The sequence below is a fragment of the Nomascus leucogenys genome, chromosome 2, assembly GCF_006542625.1.
Source record: "Nomascus leucogenys isolate Asia chromosome 2, Asia_NLE_v1, whole genome shotgun sequence".
Classification (NCBI taxonomy): domain Eukaryota; kingdom Metazoa; phylum Chordata; class Mammalia; order Primates; family Hylobatidae; genus Nomascus; species Nomascus leucogenys.
Window position 1 is genome coordinate 42313171 of NC_044382.1, and position 21219 is coordinate 42334389.

Below are 21219 nucleotides of genomic sequence, written 5' to 3' on the forward strand. Positions count from 1 at the left end.
AAGAGCCAGACCTGACTAGTAACCACACAAAGTTGCATAGACTTAAGGAACATTCTGAGAGAGGAAAAAAGGGAGAATGAGTCTCCCAAAAGATTCATTTATTTGAAATAAACCTTAATATTCATGGCTTGGGTTTCTAAAACAACCTAGTCATTCAATAGGCAATAACAGTGTTTCCCCAAAGTGTGATTTATGAATCATCTGCATCAGAATCACTTTAGGTTCTTAAGGAGATAAAGTGCTTATTTTTCTAGGGAACCAGAAATTTGTATGTTTATATTTTTAACAGGCTAGTTAGGCGATAATGGAACACACAAAGTCTGAGAACAACAGATCAATAGTATGTTCACTGTTCAGTCACAGGGTGAGTTGTTAAGCAATAATGAAAACTGACATAGGCTAAGCTCTATGTGCCAGGCTCTGCTGTAAGCTCCTCATGTGTGTTGTCTCATTTTATCTTCGCTATAATTCTGCAAGTAAGAAACTGTTGTTACTTTCATCTCACAGGTGATAAAACTTAGGGACACACTTGGGGAATAGGAAATTTGGAATTAAAATACAGGAAATTTGACTAGAAGTTGTACACACTCTTAACCACTAAATTCTACTGTGAGCCTATGTCTGGTTGAGACTGGGAGATGCAAAACTCAAGTCCTTATGCAGGAAATTTAGACATCCTCTAGTCCAAAAGCTGAGCATCTTCTGAACTTTCACTATTGATAGTGAAGTCCTAATTACTTCTGTGTTTTATATATGGAAAATGATAATTTGATATGGATGCAACATTTTTTCAGATTACAAGTATTTGCCCCATTGAACCAAATATCTGTGTATGACATGCTCTGGAAATGATAAAGTACTCTAATTATAAGGATCCTGAAGATTGGATCCTTTGCAAAATGTCATCTTATCACTTTTTTTTTTTTTTATACTTTAGGTTTTAGGGTACATGTGCACAATGTGCAGGTTTGTTACATATGTATCCATGTGCCATGTTGATTTCCTGCACCCATTAACTCGTCATTTAGCATTAGGTATATCTCCTAATGCTGTCCCTCCCCCCTCCCCCCACCCCACAACAGTTCCCGGAATGTGATATTCCCCTTCCTGTGTCCATGAGTTCTCATTGTTCAATTCCCACCTATGAGTGGGAACATGCGGTGTTTGGTTTTTTGTCCTTGCGATAGTTTACTGAGAATGATGTTTTCCAGTTTCATCCATGTCCCTACAAAGGACACGAACTCACCATTTTTTATGGTTGCATAGTATTCCATGGTGTATATGTGCCACATTTTCTTAATCCAGTCTATCGTTGTTGGACATTTGGGTTGGTTCCAAGTCTGCTATTGTGAATAGTGCCACAATAAACATACGTGTGCATGTGTCTTTATAGCAGCATGATTTATAGTCCCTTGGGTATATACCCAGTAATGGGATGGCTGGGTCAAATGGTATTTCTAGTTCTAGATCCTTGAGGAATCGCCACACTGACTTCCACAATGGTTGAACTAGTTTACAGTCCCACCAACAGTGTAAAAGTGTTCCTATTTCTCCACATCCTCTCCAGCACCTGTTGTTTCCTGACTTTTTAATGATGGCCATTCTAACTGGTGTGAGATGGTATCTCACTGTGGTTTTGATTTGCATTTCTCTGATGGCCAGTGATGATGAGCATTTCTTCATGTGTTTTTTGGCTGCATAAATGTCTTCTTTTGAGAAGTGTCTGTTCATGTCCTTTGCCCACCTTTTGATGGGGTTGTTTGTTTTTTTCTTGTAAATTTGTTTGAGTTCATTGTAGATTCTGGATATTAGCCCTTTGTCAGATGAGTAGGTTGCAAAAATTTTCTCCCATTCTGTAGGTTGCCTGTTCACTCTGATGGTAGTTTCTTTTGCTGTGCAGAAGCTCTTTAGTTTAATTAGATCCCATTTGTCAATTTTGGCTTTTGTTGCCATTGCTTTTGGTGTTTTAGACATGAAGTCCTTGCCCACGCCTATGTCCTGAATGGTATTGCCTAGGTTTTCTTGTAGGATTTTAATGGTTTTAGGTCTAACGTTTAAGTCTTTAATCCATCTTGAATTAATTTTTGTATAAGGTGTAAGGAAGGGATCCAGTTTCAGCTTTCTACATATGGCTAGCCAGTTTTCCCAGCACCATTTATTAAATAGGGAATCCTTTCCCTATTTCTTGTTTTTGCCAGGTTTGTCAAAGATCAGATAGTTGTAGATATGTGGCATCATTTCTGAGGGCTCTGTTCTGTTCCATTGATCGATATCTCTGTTGTGGTACCAGTACCATGCTGTTTTGGTTACTGTAGCCTTGTAGTATAGTTTGAAGTCAGGTTGCATGATGCCTCCAGCTTTGTTCTTTTGGTTTAGGATTGACTTGGCGATGCAGGCTCTTTTTTGGTTCCATATGAACTTTAAAGTAGTTTTTTCCAATTCTGTGAAGAAAGTCATTGGTAGCTTGATGGGGATGGCATTGAATCTATAAATTACTTTGGGCAGTATGGCCATTTTCACGATATTGATTCTTCCAACCCATTTATCACTTTTGAAGAGCTGTCTGGCCTGACTCTGACTTGTCTTCAATTAATTAATACATCTATAAAACAATTAGCTCATTTCTTTTCTCTCTCATACATATATATATATATATATATACACATATGTGTATGAGAGAGATAAAATATATATATATATACATTTGACTGTCATACCATCTTTGGCACAACTTTCTAAAATATGGTTTAATTTTTTTAATGAGCCTATCAATACTGAAAACAAGGACATTATTCATGTCAGAGTTTTATGAAAATACACTCTTGGCTGTTTATTAAAAACAGAATATAATGAGACTTCAATTCCATCATTAACTAAAAGCCACAAACCAGTATTCTTTTAAAAGTATTGTATAATTAAGAGTTGTCTCATTCTACACTACTTCACTAATCATGATGATGAGGATCCCAATCAAAAGGATATTATCACTTGTTAGAGCTAATCTTCTAACTTTGTTGTTGTGTAAGACACTTTTATCAGCTTCACATTTATATTTTGTTCCACACTTCATTGCAATACTAAAGAGCTCTTAATTCATTAGCATTTTATTCAAATGCATTAAATCTACTTGTTTCTGATTCTAATAAAAAATAAAATTTCTGTATCCCTCAAGCCTGTAATTTTTTTAAAGTCTTGATTTTAGAAAATTTCTTTTTAGAATGGTATTTTATCCAATGTAACATAATTATTAATATTGTAAAGCTTGTGTGGAGGCTTATAAGAATAAAATGCATTTGTTGCCAGTCTTTTGGGAGGGTTTTGTTGTTGTTGTTTGTTTGCTTGCTTTTCAAGACAGGATCTCACTCTGTCACCCAGGCTGGAGTGCAGTGGCATGATCTCAGCTCACTGCAACCTCAGCCTCCTGGGTTCAAGTGATCCTTATGCCTCAGCCTCCCAAGTAGCTGGGACTACAGGTTCATACCACCACGCCCACAACTAGAGAACTACCTTAACTTCTATTGAGCAAGCAGAGGAGAAAGAACATTCAAACTGGGTTGAGCATTGTGGGTTATGCCTGTAATCCCACCCCTTTGTGAGGTCAAGGCAGGAGGATAGCTTGAGCCCAGGAGTTCGACACCAGCCTAGGCCACATAGTGGGACACGGTCTCTACTAAAAAATTAAAAATTAGCCAGGTCTGATGGTATGTGCCTGTATTCCCAGCTACTATGGAGGGTGAGGCAAAAGGATCACTTGAGCCTGGGAGTTCAAGGCTACAGTGATCCATGATTGTACCACTGTGAGACCCTGTCTCAAATTTTTAAAAAATTAAAACGAACTTTCAAACTTATCATGCACACCTTAAATGCCAGCTCTTTGGAGTTATTTGTATATGATTTTTCAATTAATTATCACCACAACAATTGGTAAAAGGCATCATAAACCCTATTATTACCCACCATTCACATACGAGAAGACTGAGATTCAATAGGTTAGGTGTTATGTCTAAGGTCACACAGTTAATAAGTGAATCAAAATCCCAAGGTCTTTTCCCCACATATCATGTTATCTCCAGAGAAAATACTAGTAGCATATTAATAAACCAATGCAATCTCATTTGGGTGTAAAACTAGAATGGTCGTGTGTACAATACATTATAAGCAACTCTTTAGCCCTAAGTATTGCACGTGCACACAGTGACAGTTTTACAGAGTGTCAGTTATTAAGCCGTGAGTTGATTTCAGAAAATAACCACTCTGATTTATTGGTAAGTAACCCAGATAGACTGTAGAAGCAATTGTGGTTTTTCGTACACAGGCAATATTTCAGTTAAGATGGTTTCTCTCCAATGACGTCATTAAAGTACCTCAGTGTTTAAGAATCATAGACCATTTGGTAACATAGCAATTGGTGAGCGTGGGAACTGTTGGGGAAATGGTAGTTTGGATTGAGAATTTCGTTTCAAAAAGTGGGAAGTTGCAAATGAAAGCTAACCCTTTTAGTCTTGTTACTAATGTGAGACTTGTTCTACACCACTGACCTCTTCCTGATCCTAGATAATGCTAAAAGATCATGAACCAAAATAGTAAAGTTAGAAGATACATCACTCACAGAAGACAAAGTGTGGTGTGGTGATGAGACTTACAAAAGAAAACTACTTATATCGCTTTTTAGGCTTCTCTGGTTTTAGTTTTTTCTTAACCCCCTCCCTCTGTAAACACACAGACACAACAGGTAGGAAACCAGCTCATTCCTCATTCTTCATTTGTTTAAACCAATGAATATTCGGCCTCAGAAGCCAGAACATGCTGCCTTATATAACGATGTGTGTGTGTGTGTGTGTGTGTGTGTGTGTGTGTGTGTGTGTGTGTGTGATGTGGTATTCTGGGACAGAGGAAGGGGCAGGTAGAAATCCTGAGGAGCTATGGTAGGAAGAAATAGTTGCTACCTCCCTTTCAAGCTACGTCGGGGAGAGGGGGTGGGGACTACACCAACCCATCAGCACGCCGCATGCCACTCTCACACAGATGCTTCTCCGTCATGTTCTCTGGGAAATTTCCCCCCGATTAGGAAAAGGACGGTAACACGTTTCTCCCTCGGAAGGCGAGTTTTTACCATTGCAGCACAAAGAACAGCGGAGCGCGCTTTCACATCGTTGCAACTCCACTCACTTGACCAGCTCTATACTTCAGCACCACGGAGAGCGGTACATCCTTGGCTACCACCCATGGGGAGCCAGCTTCTGGCGACTCAGCACCGGATTCCGGTCATCTAGAGGAGGAACAACCCTGCGTATTACACCCTCAATGTAAGCAGCTATGATGGTTCTTTCATATTGATTTTTTTTCCAGTAGAGCTTGTGTTCTCTCTAAAATATGGAATTGAACTTTTATTTATCAGCCTTCTTCCTCTAGTGCACTGCTTAGATTTTTAGATGGATCTTTATTTGTTGAGTTGGTAGAAGAAATTTTTTTTCTTTTATTGAATGTCTAAGTTTTCAAAGCCATTTAGAAATAGACAACTCTTGTCGGTAGCCTATTCCTTTTGTGCTAGAGTAATATAGTTTTATTCCTAGAAGAGTGTATAGGTGTTGTCTCTTCTTTCCCTTCACTACTGACAGCTTTCTAATGTATTTATGTGGTTGTATTTATCATAATATAAATATGGGGGTAAGAGAAGGGAGAGGGTTATATTCTAATAAGCAGCCACCGTTAAAGAACTACAGGTGGCAAGAAAGAGATTGTCATTTTTCTTTTCTTCTTGTTGAAAATATGGTCTGAGCTATATATCTCCTTTAGGCATCCATTTCAAAATAACAAATATGCTCCTAATGAAAGAGGTGTAATCTAGGCAGAGCTTTGAAACTCTCATAATCTCCCCTTTAAGTTTGAAGTTGTAAATTCATTTACCTATGATTGAGTAGACACAACCAAAATGCTATTGCTATTAATTGTAATTTAGAGGTGTAATGGATTCAGGGTAGACTCAGAAAAGGCAATAATGATTGACCCTGTCTGGTGGCACTCAGTGAATTTTTGCCTCAGAATGCCACCTGCTGGTGGGTCTTATTTCTGAATCACCGGGTACACATCAAATTTATGAATGAATTCACATTAAATCCAGAATATTCATTATGGATGTGATGCAAACCCAATCTCCAAGATCTTTTTAACAATGACATTGATTCAATTATTTAAAAGCTTACCAAAGTTCTATGTCACAGTTGCCCTTTCATAAATATTTATTTCCAAAAACACTTGTTCCTAAACTTAGGGGCATGTAGACTAGATAACTCCTTTAGGCAGTAATTAACCCAGAAAAAAATCAGAACTATGTGGAGCCTCGTTGAGGCTAATTGCAGAATGCATGTGGTATCTTGGATGAGAGCTACCAGGAGCTCTTGCTTAGTAAAAGCAATCAACATTTCCCTCCATATAAATATTCAGCATGTTACTTTTTTTTAGTATTGTCATTTCATAATATAAGGGCCTCTCTTTCTTTTTCGGTAGTAGATGTTTATTTCAGACTCTTATGACAGAGGTCAGTGAAATCATCAAAAGGTTACACATCTATTTTATTTCAAGAAAAATCTTTTTTAAAAATAAAGCTATCAAAACTTGTTTCAGCTCCACCTGGAGCTATACACAATGAGATACAGACATCCAGTTTCATAACTTCCAACTTCCAAATAGGAAAGTAAGGATTTTAAAAGTAAAAAGAAAAATAGAAGCACATACAAAGCACTAGTTATATTTGGATAGGTGGTACCTAGGGCAGTTTGAAAAAACTGAGGATAAATTCTTCTCTAAATGATGTTACTTGGTAGAAAATAAATTACTAATAGAAACACTTATTAACATTCAGGAACACTAGATGATATTTTTATTCCAAGATGCAGTGGAAAAACCATCCCACATTAGTAGAATTATTTGGAAAGTATATCTTAATATAATACATTTTAATGAGTAAAAGAAGGATACTTTGATTGTTTCCTGTAGGATTTAACTGGTAAAATGTATGAACTCATGTATACCATGGGATAGTTAGGTATATATATCTTTTTTCTTTTATTTAAAGTACGTACGTTGTAGAAGCAAATTACTATCAATAACTTAGGTGGGAACTTAACTGCCTTAAACCCACAATTAATATAGTTGTAATAAGTTAAATAAAGCTAATAATATCCAATTTCACTAAAGCACTTACAAGGCAATGATAAATAGTTTACGTTCACTATCTCACTCAATTTCAACAGAAAAAGGAAGGTGATATTTAGAAATAAGTTGGATGCCTTTGGAAATATGTAAAAATTTTCAGGAGTAGTGTGAAGAAGTGAGAATGTCTCAATTTTCTGCCTCAGTCACCAAAGGACATCATATGCCCTCTGATATTAGCTGCTTCATCTAGCAACTTATGGGCCATAATTTATAATGGAGCTAATTAGAAACTGATTTTACTTAGGAATTCATACCTTGTTTTAAATGTTGACAGTCATAAGTAAGAAATAGCAGTTATAGAATTATATGGCTCCTGCATTTTGTGAGAAGGAAGATGCTGGTAAACACCAACAGCTCCAATGTACTGATCTTCTTAAATGACCAACCCAGATTCAAATATTTAGGAATGAATTAAGTTGATTGACCAAGCACCATATGCAAGGCATCAGGAGTACAGGGCACCAGGTGCATATGCCATATACATGAGTATTCCCTACCCTCAAGGATCTTGAACTCTAATGGAAAAAGTTATAGCCTAAAGAAACTCAGAAAAACAAAAACAAAACAAACAAACAAACAAACAAAAAACAGAAAGACAAAAAGAAGATGGCTGGCAGTGGCATACTAGCCAAAAGCACAAACTTTCAAAGCAGACAGACTAGACCCTTAATAGTGAGTCCACCACTGACACGTTGTATAGCTTCGGAAAAGTGGTTAATTAATTTGACCATCACTTCATCATCTGTTAAATGGGAATGACAATAGCACCTAAACCATGTAATAGTTTGTGAGAACTTAAAATGATAATGCATGTTCTCAAATGTGTCATGTTCGCTATACATTTCTTTTTTTTTTTTTTTCTGAGACGGAGTCTCGCTCTGTTGCCCAGGCTGGAGTGCAGTGGCGCTATCTCGGCTCACTGCAAGCTCCGCCTCCCGGGTTCACGCCATTCTCCTGCCTCAGCTTCTCAGAGTAGCTGGGACTACAGGCACCCGCCACCACGCCCGGCTAATTTTTTTGTATTTTTAGTAGAGACGGGGTTTCACCATGGTCTCCATCTCCTGACCTCGTGATCCACCCGCCTCGGCCTCCCAAAGTGCTGGGATTACAAGCGTGAGCCACCACGCCCGGCCCATGTTCGCTATACATTTCTAATCATTTTTCCTTAATGGTTTATGTACTTACCTCCTTTTTTGTATGTTTATATTTACAATTCATTCATCATTACATTGCTGTCTGTCTTTACAGGCTGCCATTATTGTGTTGAGTACCTATAATGTTAAATTTCTCTTTATATCTTATTTGAAAAATAAATGAATAAATAAATATAAATGACAATGCACACAAATTACTCAGCATGGTGGCTGCCACGTGGTTAATGTGAAACAAATGTTAATCACTATGATTAAATAGTCATTCAGGAAAATAGCTAACCTTATCAGAAGATAATTTATTTAAAACAGTAATTTATGTAAAGCACTTAGGACAGTGTCTACATGGTAAATGTGTAATATATGTTAAATATAACTATGGTATAGTCATTTAGAAAAACAGCTAAGCTGAGTATATCAATGTACAGTAAAATGTGAGACAATTCTAATAATTGTGTACTTAAGTGCATTGATAGGTAAGATTTTGATCATTATTGTCATGAACATTTGTATAAAGTGTTATGGTATCCAGGGCATTTGGTAGACATTATTTAATCTTCACTGTGCTCCTGAAGAACATGAGGAATGGGCTTTATTACTCGCTTTATTTTGGCAAGAGAACTGTGGTTTAGGAGAAGGCTCCAAATGACTCTTTCATCACTGTTGCTCTAGACTAATACTCAGAATATTTACTCTTGGGAGAAGATGCACAGACCAAAGCTGGGTTTTCCTGGGTGTTTGATCTGACTCCTAGATTCTGTTTGGTTCTATATCCAGTTGGGGAATATTACAGGCTGAATTGATTTTAAGCTTGGATAATTTCCATAGAGACTTTTGATGCATGTAGCATTTTAGAAAAGAGACAACAAATATCTCTAAAAAGACATTTTGATTAAGTGGTCTTTTCTTCTTCAGTAATTAACCGCAATTTCTGTCTCCGAAAGGCTTTATGGCCATGCTCATCTGCAGCTGGACTTAGGGCACAAGATTCATACTTTTCATGGGTCAATGACATCTGGCTTCCCTCAGACTGGCTGATGCATCTGTAAGAGCAGCTTGATAAAAATAGCAACTGAAGGATCAAGAGGGAGTTTAATAATCAGTCCTCCTCTCATATATGGTTTTGTTTCCACTAGAATCCTTCTTCCAAATGACATCAAATGTCAATTGTATGCATTTCTGGAAAATGTAAAACATAGTGTAATTGGGGTATTTAATCACACATTATCTCAATAATATATGCAAATAAAAATGTATTTGCATTCAAAGTTCATTTTTAAGAAAAATACTAAAATAAGGGCAATCAAATGCCAATTGCATTTTAGGGAGATTCATTTTGCTTATCATTGGCCCTAAAACTGTGATAAGATCTCCAGAGTTCAGCAGGGCAACACATTTGATTCATGAGTGTAAGCTTTGGCCACAAACTATTGTGAGCCATGTGACTTTATCTTTCTGACACAGCATCTTTTGTGGATTCTTTCCAACCCATGTGATATGTATAGCTAAAACATGAATATCTGCGACATCAAAATTAAATAGCAAGGATATGGTGGCTGAATATATTCACAAGTGCACAAATGTCTAAAAAGCATCATTAGAGGGATATTAGGGTAAGAGAGAGTCAGAGCTAATAAAAAGGCCACAGTGAGGTTAAAAGGCCTCCATCACTATCTGCATCAATTCTCATGGCTTCATAGTCTATTGTGAAGCCCCTCGCATTGGAAGCAATTTCACTGAGTAGCACATGCCATTATCTGCTTATATGCATACATGACTCTAAGGCTCATAAGATTTCATTTTTAATGCTAAATTCTGCTAGGAAAGGAGCAGAACTGACAATTTTGTGAGCATCCAAATGTGTTTCAAGGCTGAGGTTTTAAAGGCTGCGAAAGAGTCTTGTTTATTTCTTACTACATCTGGGTGTCTGTTTTCAAGGTCATTCAGAAAAATGTATGTCAAATGGTGAGGACATTTTAACGTCTGCCAAGTAATAGCTATACACATATATTATTTTCTTTGATAAAACATAATTATTGTAGAAACATCAAGATTTATATGATGTCCTACCCTTGTGATGAAATTATTTGTCCAAAGTCTTAGGACCTAAGGTTTAGTCTTTTCACTTGACCTACCAGAGTTTCTTCACCTAAAAGATGAGAATGCTAATACTTTGCTTTTTATGTTTTGTTTTGTTTTGTTTGTTTTGTTTTGTTTTGTAATGAGTGGAATTAACAAACAATGCTTGAATATCCTTTAAGTTTGTAGGCTGCAGTGTCTATGATATTCACAGGGACTCTGAATTTAGATTGAGTACTTATGTGTTCTTTGTGAAATATTTCTCTGCTATGACTTGGTTCAGTAGTCATTAAATTTCCTTTGAGTTAATCTCTCCATGGCTTGTTGCTGTGTAATAGTTGGGTACCCTTGACTTATAGTCTAACCTATTCTCCCTCTTGAGCAGACGTCTAATGGAAAAGTGACATGGAATCAAGCTGTAGTGCCGGCTTCTTCTCAGACAGCTGCTGTTTCATATCTGACACACTGCTCAGATTCTCTTGAGTGTAAACTGCTTTTTCTCAGGTTGAGTTGTGATGGCTAAGAATAAAAAAAGTGTTTCTGAGAGAAATAGAAGCCTATTGTAGGACAGGCTGAGTACTTCCATGAAAAAGATTATTACTAGTGTTCTTTGGGCTCAACTTCTACGTGTGTGTGTGTGTGTGTGTGTGTGTGTCCAGATGACAGGCCTTGAAACTGAGTTCATTACATCTCCTGAAACAAAGCCTCTTGGGAATACAAATAGGGTAACTGCTTAGCTTTTGACTCAGTAACTTTCTCTTTCTGAAAACCCTATAATAATAAGTGCCTGCACACTATTTGTGAATCTCTCTCTCCTGTAAAGGTTTTTCTGGGACTCCTAATCCACAGTCTGCCTTTGGTATCATTGAGCAGACCGTCTCTGGAATGATGGCATTGTTGAAAGGAATGGGCTCAGAAGGATCTCATGAATTTGAATGCTGACAGTCTTTTCCCCAGCAATCTTTTATCAAAGCGCACTTTAAAAAAGTGGATGGTGGTTCAGACGCTCTTCCTAAAGGTGTATGGAGCTCTCCATTAGGATTTATCACCCACAGTTGCCTTTTGAGGGAGTTGCCCATAATTATTCTTTTTATTTTGTGCAGATAAAGAAGTTGCTCCACTATATAATTTAGGAGATTTTTCCCAAGGGAAGTGTGACTCAGCTCCAGGCAGGATTAGAGTACCAAGATCTGATCTCCACTCTTTGCTTTATACCAGACATAGGGCCCCCAAGGAGCTAAAACCAAAAAGGTTTGAGCAGGTCGAAAGGTAAAATGAGCAGAAAACTAAATGGAGTCTCCAATTTAAACATTCACAAGGCTAATTGCATAACTTTTTTAAAATCTCAAAAAATTGGATTTAATTTTAAAGCCTTTCTCTGTGATCATTTTTAACTATTTTTAAAAATGTCTGAAGTGAAATACTGATTATTGTTTATGCATGAAGACATAACAAATAAAAAAAGACAATTCTCTGGGACCATAGAAAATAGTTAAAAACAAATATCCAAGTACTTACTCTTTAAAACAGATACGCTCTTGTTAAAATTTATGCCATTCTAATATTCTCTGAATAATGTGAGTGGAGGTAGAGTAGAAAAGAAAAATAGAAAATACAGGTAGAACCAATTGGAGAATCAAAAAGGTTTAAGATGTCCAAGTTGGTAGAGGCTTAGGAAACACCTGGTCCAGCCCCTCTATTTCATAGTTTTCTGAGATCTAGAAGCTGGGACCTACGCAAGGTCTCAAGGCTAGCTGGAGATGGCATATCCCTGACTTGAGCTCAAATTACACAGTAGCTGTTATTGTCTCTAGTTTGCTGTTTCAACACTTTGGCAATGTAAGTTTGGGTAACTTACATTGTCCAAGACTGGCAAATGGTGGAGCCAGGATTCCTACTCTAAACCTTCTAACTTCAAAGTCTGTCTTTCAGCCCTCCTACTCTTAGTGTCTTCATCTGAGGATGAGGATAATAATAGCACCTTCCTCATAGATTTGATGCAAGAATTACACAAGTTAATATATGTGAAGCTCTTAGTATAATACCTGGCGTATAGTAGGTGCTTAATAAATGTTAACTGCTATTATTAGTAGCATTAGTATTAAGCTCTACACTAGGCCACACTGGGAAACAGCAATAAGTAAGAAGAGGACCCAGCATGTAAGTTGAGCTGTTTCTTCCATCTATATAAAAATCCAGGCTCAATCTTAAGAAGCTAAGGCTGAATTATCTCAGAAGGGTCGCTTCAGTGGCCATCAGAAAGTGGCAGGATTCTAGTCCTGCTCCCTACCACATCTTGCCCTTTAATAGGTGCCTAGGTTGTGTGTGGACCAGAAAGCACTGTCCCCATAAAGAATAGCACAGAATGTAGAAACAGACACATGTGACATGCATGCATGTTGCTGCGGTTTTGCCATGGTGCAGGAGCTCATTCAGGGGGAGACATCTGAACCGAAGGCAGCCGTATTTGTGATGGCCAACTCTATGGCACAGCCCTTGGAGAGCTAGGCATAAAAAGAGGCAAGAGGGAACAGAATAAAACCTACATTGACTTATACTTTCTACTTCCAAATTACCTCATTTAATCCTCCTACAGACTCTGCAGCACATGTAAGTTGTCCGCATTGTGCAGGTGGGAAAACTGAAGCACAGAGGGGTTTAGTGGCTCTCGCGACTTTATACAAATGGAAATAAAACCAATAGCCTCCTGCCTGCTTCAGCCATACCACCACCCTACGCCTCAACCTCCATCTCTTATTAGGGTCCTTCTAAATCCATTTTTCATCACTGCCACCCCGTCTCCACCCAAGGCATATAGAGGCAGACAACTGAGTCATATTCTACCACTGGAAAGAAATAGTACAGGTAACCCAGTGTGTCTGAATCTTGATGATTAAGACAATGATTTGTAAGATTGCACAATTCCTCATAAGATTCCAAGCATGATATTCTTTGTGTATCTCAACTATTTTTGTGTGCTCTACTGCAATGGAATCCGCAGGAAAGTAACAGGGCATCTTTGCCTTTTCCCATAGGTTGAGGAGCAGCACCTTCAAAAACATGCAGCGCCGGCACACAACGCTGAGGGAGAAGGGCCGTCGTCAGGCCATCCGGGGTCCTGCCTACATGTTCAACGAGAAGGGCACCAGCCTGACGCCCGAGGAGGAGCGCTTCCTGGACTCGGCTGAGTATGGCAACATCCCGGTGGTCCGGAAAATGCTGGAGGAGTCCAAGACCCTCAACTTCAACTGTGTGGACTACATGGGGCAGAACGCGCTGCAGCTGGCCGTGGGCAACGAGCACCTAGAGGTCACGGAGCTGCTGCTGAAGAAGGAGAACCTGGCACGGGTGGGGGACGCGCTGCTGCTGGCCATCAGCAAGGGTTATGTGCGCATCGTGGAGGCCATCCTCAACCACCCGGCCTTCGCGCAGGGTCAGCGCCTGACGCTCAGCCCGCTGGAACAGGAGCTGCGCGACGATGACTTCTATGCCTACGATGAGGACGGCACGCGCTTCTCCCACGACATCACGCCCATCATCCTGGCGGCGCACTGCCAGGAGTATGAGATCGTGCACATCCTGCTGCTCAAGGGCGCCCGCATCGAGCGGCCCCACGACTACTTCTGCAAGTGCAATGAGTGCACTGAGAAACAGCGGAAAGACTCCTTCAGCCACTCGCGCTCACGCATGAACGCCTACAAAGGACTGGCGAGTGCCGCCTACTTGTCCCTGTCCAGCGAAGACCCTGTCCTCACCGCCTTGGAGCTCAGCAACGAGTTAGCCAGACTAGCCAACATTGAGACTGAATTCAAGGTAACTCTCCCACTTAGCAGGCAGGTTGCCCAAGGGGCTTTTCCACGTGTGTGCAGTGTGAAATGGGTTGTCTTCAAATCTAAGAAAGGGGGAAGCCTCAGGATCTTACTGGGCAGGCCCAGGGGAGGAGGGGAACACATCTCACCTATCAGATGTAGGCCTGAGGAAAAGCAGTCTTCTGGGTGAAATGTTTTAAACTACATAAATGCGGTAAGAAGTGACTTGAGTACAAATCCATGCAGTAAAAGACAGGCGAGTGCAGGCAGGATTATGTTGTGGTTCTGATGTCAGTGCCTTAGCTCTGCCTCAGGGAGCTCAGGAGTGTCTAGGACACCTAAGGACCTGTGGTTATTTCCTAGTGCAGGGCTTAGACTTCCTGATTATTTCACCTACGTGGCTTTGATTTGTCTTGTTCACATCTCTGTCTCATCCTGGAATGTCTTGATCAGTCTCAGTCTAATAGGAAGACCTGGCTGCAGCTTTTCTTAAACCTGGGAAGCTCTTGCCATTTTCTTGTCAATGGGCTGAGGGGGAGGTTTAGGAAAATAAGAATGAAACTGTCTCTGTAGAGTTTGTCACCCTGGTAGATGAGCTCAGGCGAAAGCTCTAATTCAATCATTCTGAGAACACCTTGACCTGCCAGGTCAGCCTAGAGGATGCATCTCCAAAGTGCATTTTTCAACAGCAGGCCTGTGCTTTTATTGTCAACTGACATTCCACTTGAAAGAGAAAACTTGGCCCTAAAGTAGGAAATTCTTTTCACACAGTGTTTAATAATAATAAAAGCAATTTTTTTTTCCTTTGTGAGACAGAGTCTTACACTGTCACCCAGGCTACAGTGCAGTGGCGTGATCTTGGCTCACTGCAAGCTCCACCTCCTGGGTTCATGCCATTCTCCTGCCTCAGCCTCCCCAGTGTCTGGGACTACAGGTGCCCACCACCATGTCCAGCTAATTTTTTGTATTTTTAGTAGACACAGGGTTTCACCATGTTAGCCAGGATGGTCTTGATCTCCTGACCTCGTGATCTGCCCACCTCGGCCTCCCAAAGTGCTGAGATTATAGGTGTGAGCCACCACACCCAGCCAAGAGCAAATATTTAAAGGGCACTTATTGTGTGCCTAGCACTAACCACCTTATCTATATGATCTCATTTAATCTTCTCAGCAACCATATGACATGTGTACTGTTATTAGCCTCATTTTATATGATGGCGCAGAAGTAGAGAGAGGGTCGCATAGCTAGTAAATAAAACCATTTTTCTAATCTAAGCACTCAGACCCCAGAGTCAACTCTTAGCCACTTCAGGAAACTGAGGGCCAGAGCCTTGCTTGTATATTGAGCTTATCAGATTTCACTTGTTTTTACCTGAATGATAAAGGATTGCCCACTGCAGAAGGTATAGCTGGAAGAGTAGGAACCACAACTGGGCTCATTATTTCTCATCCTGCCATTCAACCAGAGACTATCATGTGCTACATGACATACAAAGAGGTATTGCACACACAGCTGTTACCACAAGTGAAAACTTCATGATCCAAACTAGATGTCATTGGAGGAGCTGCCCCTGTATGGCATCCAATTATATAGCCAAGAATGGGTACCAGCGCATACCAAGGAAGGCTCTCCTGGGACACATTTTTCAGGGAGGGCTCAAAGGAGATGTAATTGGGTTGGGCCTTAATCAGTAGGAGTGGTTGGGTCATTAGGAAGAGAGAGTAGGCATTTGGAGGAGGTAAGTGAAGATGAGTCTCAGAATCGGCCAGAGCAGGGAGGGTGACTAGTTCCATGTGACTCAAATACAGGCTTCCTGTAGGCCATTCAGGAGGAATGCTGAAGAGATCAGTTGGGGAAGGATCTCAAAGGACCCAGCAGGTCAGGCTGAGCACTTTTAAGGTTGTCTTGTAGGAAAGGGAGAGCCATGGAAAGTAATTAGGGAACTAAAGTGATGAAAACTAGGGTTTGGGAAATTAACTTGTCTGGTAAATAAGATTAATTGGAGAATTTGGAGTGTGAGGCACTGGGACTGAAGAGGGAGAAAATTTTGTTGTATGTAGGTGAGGCCATGGAAGCCTCTGTAGGAAGACTCTCATGCCATAAGCCAGGGACAGAAAGGCCAGGCCAAAAGGAGGTTGCAGGGGCCCACAAATTGGGACTAGATAATAATTATTTTAAAAGTTTACTTTATGCCATCTGTCCCCCATCTGAGACCCAACCACTAAATTGAAGCCACTTCTCTAAATCCTACATTGTATGGTCTCATCTGAAAAACTTGGTGGATGTAGAGGTAGAGATTACTGAAAGAAACTCTTTTATTTTTTTTTTTTATGTTGAAGTTTTCCTTTTTTATTTTCTTTTTTTTTTTATTATTATACTTTAGGTTTTAGGGTACATGTGCACAATGTGCAGGTTTGTTACATATGTATCCATGTGCCATGTTGATTTCCTGCACCCATTAACTCGTCATTTAGCATTAGGTATATCTCCTAATGCTGTCCCTCCCCCTCCCCCCACCCCACAACAGTCCCTGGAATGTGATGTTCCCCTTCCTGTGTCCATGAGTTCTCATTGTTCAATTCCCACCTATGAGTGAGAACATGCGGTGTTTGGTTTTTTGTCCTTGCGATAGTTTACTGAGAATGATGTTTTCCAGTTTCATCCATGTCCCTACAAAGGACACGAACTCATCATTTTTTATGGCTGCATAGTATTCCATGGTGTATATGTGCCACATTTTCTTAATCCAGTCTATCGTTGTTGGACATTTGGGTTGGTTCCAACTCTTTGCTATTGTGAATAGTGCCGCAATAAACATACGTGTGCATGTGTCTTTGTAGCAGCATGATTTATAGTCCTTTGGGTATATACCCAGTAATGGGATGGCTGGGTCAAATGGTATTTCTAGTTCTAGATCCTTGAGGAATTGCCACACTGACTTCCACAATGGTTGAACTAGTTTACAGTCCCACCAACAGTGTAAAAGTGTTCCTATTTCTCCACATCCTCTCCAGCACCTGTTGTTTCCTGATTTTTTAATGATGGCCATTCTAACTTGTGTGAGATGGTATCTCACTGTGGTTTTGATTTGCATTTCTCTGATGGCCAGTGATGATGAGCATTTCTTCATGTGTTTTTCGGCTGCATATATGTCTTCTTTTGAGAAGTGTCTGTTCATGTCCTTTGCCCACTTTTTGATGGGGTTGTTTGTTTTTTTCTTGTAAATTTGTTTGAGTTCATTGTAGATTCTGGATATTAGCCCTTTGTCAGATGAGTAGGTTGCAAAAATTTTCTCCCATTCTGTAGGTTGCCTGTTCACTCTGATGGTAGTTTCTTTTGCTGTGCAGAAGCTCTTTAGTTTAATTAGATCCCATTTGTCAATTTTGGCTTTTGTTGCCATTGCTTTTGGTGTTTTAGACATGAAGTCCTTGCCCATGCCTATGTCCTGAATGGTATTGCCTAGAAAGAAACTCTTAAGGAATATAGCCTCTTTTTTCTTTTTTTCTGTACAATAAACCTTACCTACCAACATTAAGGTCAAGGATGTGCTGAGGAAAATTGGTTGAACTTTGCTTGTTGCCCAGTCTTCTGACCTATTCTGCATTGGCCATGTGAAAGGAATAGCTAAACCAATTAATTCAGATATTTCAAGCCAAAAACTTTTTTAAAAATTCAAGCAAAAAAATATTTTTTTGGATCAGATTATCTGGAAAATTGTACAATTCTCTACTATATCTGGGAGCATGACAGCCTTACTAAATAAAATGATAACATTTGGAATTACATCTGAGCCATTTTTTTTAGTAAAACTCAAATCTGGCATATTTCAGTATTTGCAATATCTAAAACTGGAAGTTCATTTGAAAGCATCTACTATGATATTTTGATTTTAAAAGTAAATATGAAAATTGTGGACAATTAAGAACACCAGTAACGTAATGAAAAATCCTTTCTACAATTCAGTGATTTACTTGGAATAAGAGTTTGCATCAATACATTTGCTTGCTATTAACATCCACCTAGTTACCTTTATTTGAAGTAATGTCTTTTGGATTGTCGACAAATGGCACAGTATAAATTAACATAACTGTTCCTTTAGAACTTTATTACTTATTCAGCTAGCCTTATATGTGCATTCCTGACATTATAAATCTTCTCAGAGGAGAGCAGCTTAGCAGGAAAGAAGTCAAATTGTAATAAAAAAGAAAATAAAGAGCAAGAGAGTGTCTTCTAAAATGCACTCTTTCTGAATCTGTTCTGCTTTCAAGGGACCACATGTTGTTGCTTGTAGTCACATATTATGGAGATGACCTGATGCCATCAATTGTGTAAAAAACTATCAGATTCTCATTGGAAATGTCATATGTCATCCTCCACATCCCCTAAAATACTCATTCAGGGAAAAACTCTTCCTGACTAGGAAGCATCATCCATGAAAAGCCTGGATTTAGTTTTCCCAGGCTATTGTTTTTGGAGTCACTTTAATTTATCACCAGAATAGACACTAGTCATTAACAAAAATTGCAGCCAATGTCAAGGTCTTCAGCAAATTGTGGCTGGAGTTAGATGCCCGCTAGCAAGCCATTATTTTTGGTGTGGAAATCATGCAGCTGTTCAAAGATTTTCTTATGTCTCTCTAATCTTGGATCTAGAAAGATATTAAAACTTGATGTGGTCACTGGGGCCTCCCCAGTGCCTTGTGTGGTGCCCAATAAGCTAGTGAGCATTCTGGATATACTTGATGAAGGGAATAAAGGAAATCCTAAAAGGATAATCATTTCAACTGATGAAGCAAGTGACTCCTTTTCTTTATGGTTTAAACTCTTCCTACATGGGTGGATTTAATAGCAGCATTTGATGGACATAGTGAAACAAGGAAGCTCTAAAGAAAGTTACAAGCTGGTTGGGGGCACAAAGTCCATACACATTAAATAGCTCTTCCCAATCATTTGCTTCACTGTATGTGTATGGAGGGCAAAGTGTGTCTTCTTGATCTTCCCCACAGTACCTAAAATGGGTTTTGGGAGCACTGCCAACAAATGACATTTTGGTTGATTAGTTTATCTATGCAGTAGGAGCCAGAGAAAGGGAAGATTGGTGTGAGGTGGACTTCTCAGAAGTGCTTCATCCTTGTGGAATATGTGCTGTCTGTGTAGAGGCATCTAGAGTAGCCAGGAAAAATAAAAAATTTGTCTACCTCAGTTGGGTAACAGCCACCAAGAACACAATGTGATGTCTGAAGCTCTCCTGAATTAATCTGCTTGGTTTTCCTCACTGATCATCTTTCTGATAAAATTGCTTAGGGTCCATTTTATTTTGCTAGTCTCCTTTATTGGCTTCCCAGTCAAATTCCTGGGCATTTTGTCTATGCATTTTATTTTTCTGTGGAGCTGTTATTTCAAAACGATTAGAGGAATTAATATTTCTTCCAACTGGGTTACGGAAACAGCAATGCCTGGTGGGGCGGGGCGGGGACATGGAAAGAAAGGATGACAAGGGAATATTGTAGAGTGAGGTTTAGGACTTTGGAAGGAAAGAGAAAGCAGTATGGGGTAGGGGTATCTCTCTTGCTTTCTCATCTTTTGCTTACATTTGAAAGCAACCAGTGTGCCCAAATCAGAGACTGTGGAAGCCCCACAAACACTGTATTGCAGTTATTTAACATCTGGTGGTTCTAAAGAATAACAAAGCTACAACTAAGAAGGCTCTTCCTGTTGACAAAATAGCACAGAGGCTGTCGATGGTGATTCAGTCACAGGCAATTTATCCTTTGAGACCTCAGAGGGGAAGAGTAGGGGGCAAGAACTAACTTTATCCTACTTAAAGTGGTAATGATTTTTCTGTTTATCAATGGGCTGCTAACCACATGTGTTATGAAAAATAGATGATGAATTATGTATTAATGTTTGTGCTGTCATTTTAAGACTCATGAAAATTCCCTGGGCCTAAAATACTACAAATTAAAAATGCAAATAATGATAAATCAGACCAATTTGCCACCTGCTATGATATCTAGAGAGATCCCATTGTGGAAGGTAAAGATGTTTAGGTGATAATTTGTAATCTGCTTGCAAACTTACCAGAATAGAAAAGGGAAGAGTGAGGAGAAGGAGTGACTTTGTCTTGTTGTGCCAGGGCGCAGAGCACATCTAACCTCTGGCTGTGTGCAGCCAGGGAGACAGGAAGTTGGGGAAAGGCCCCCACCTGGGCTGCCGCTGAATAAGCCTATTGCCCCAGCTTTCAGTGTTTGCACCAGTTTCTCACATACTTTCAATCATTTTAGAATTTTTAAATGTTATGGTCCAACACGCTGGGAAAAATGTTATACATTTCCTTGAAGTTTGAAAGCTTGGCTGGTAGTATAAACAAATGCCTGCTTAACACGCAGGAAATGACTTGAAAATTGTTTCCTTTTCTATTGGGAAAATATTTTTTAAGCTATGAAGGCTGCAGGTCTTAAAAGGAAGTTTTATGTGTGTGATGTGTGCCTGTGTGTGTAAGACAGAATCTAGAAGAAAAGTCCTCAAAGTGTGAGCTTATACATTTGGCTGTACCTATCCGCGGGTTCCACATCAATGGATTCAGCCAACTGTGGATGGAAAATATTCAGAAAAAAAAAATCACAATACAATAAAAATAATACAAATAAATAAAACACAGTAGAACAACTATTCACATAGCATTTACGTTGTATTGGGTATTATAAATTCTCTGGAAATGATTTAAAGTATACACGATATGCATAGGTTATATGCAAATATGATGCCATTTTATATCAGGGACTTGAGCACCTTCAGATTTTAGTAGAGGGGAAGGTCATGGAACCAATCATTGCAGATACTGAGGGACGACTGTATACCATCCCTAATCCCCTCAGGGATGTGTGTCCCTCTAGTCCTGTGTTTGAGCATCTGATGATGCAGAAATGTGAGTAAAGAAAGCTGAGGAATATCAGGTGATGAGTT

General features: G+C 39.4%; 1 protein-coding gene across 3 annotated transcripts in view; it reads left to right on the plus strand.

Moving 5' to 3' along the window:
* Positions 1 to 5088: 5088 nt before the first annotated feature.
* TRPC7 (transient receptor potential cation channel subfamily C member 7) overlaps positions 5089 to 21219 on the plus strand; it is a 197390-nt gene continuing 181259 nt past the window's right edge. For all 3 annotated transcript variants that reach the window (XM_003266416.3, XM_003266417.3, XM_003266418.3), the window contains exons 1-2: positions 5089 to 5306; positions 13481 to 14258. In XM_003266416.3, coding sequence (XP_003266464.2) covers positions 5305 to 5306; positions 13481 to 14258 — 780 coding nt within the window. In that variant the 5' untranslated portion in view covers positions 5089 to 5304. The remainder of the gene's footprint in view (positions 5307 to 13480; positions 14259 to 21219) is intronic.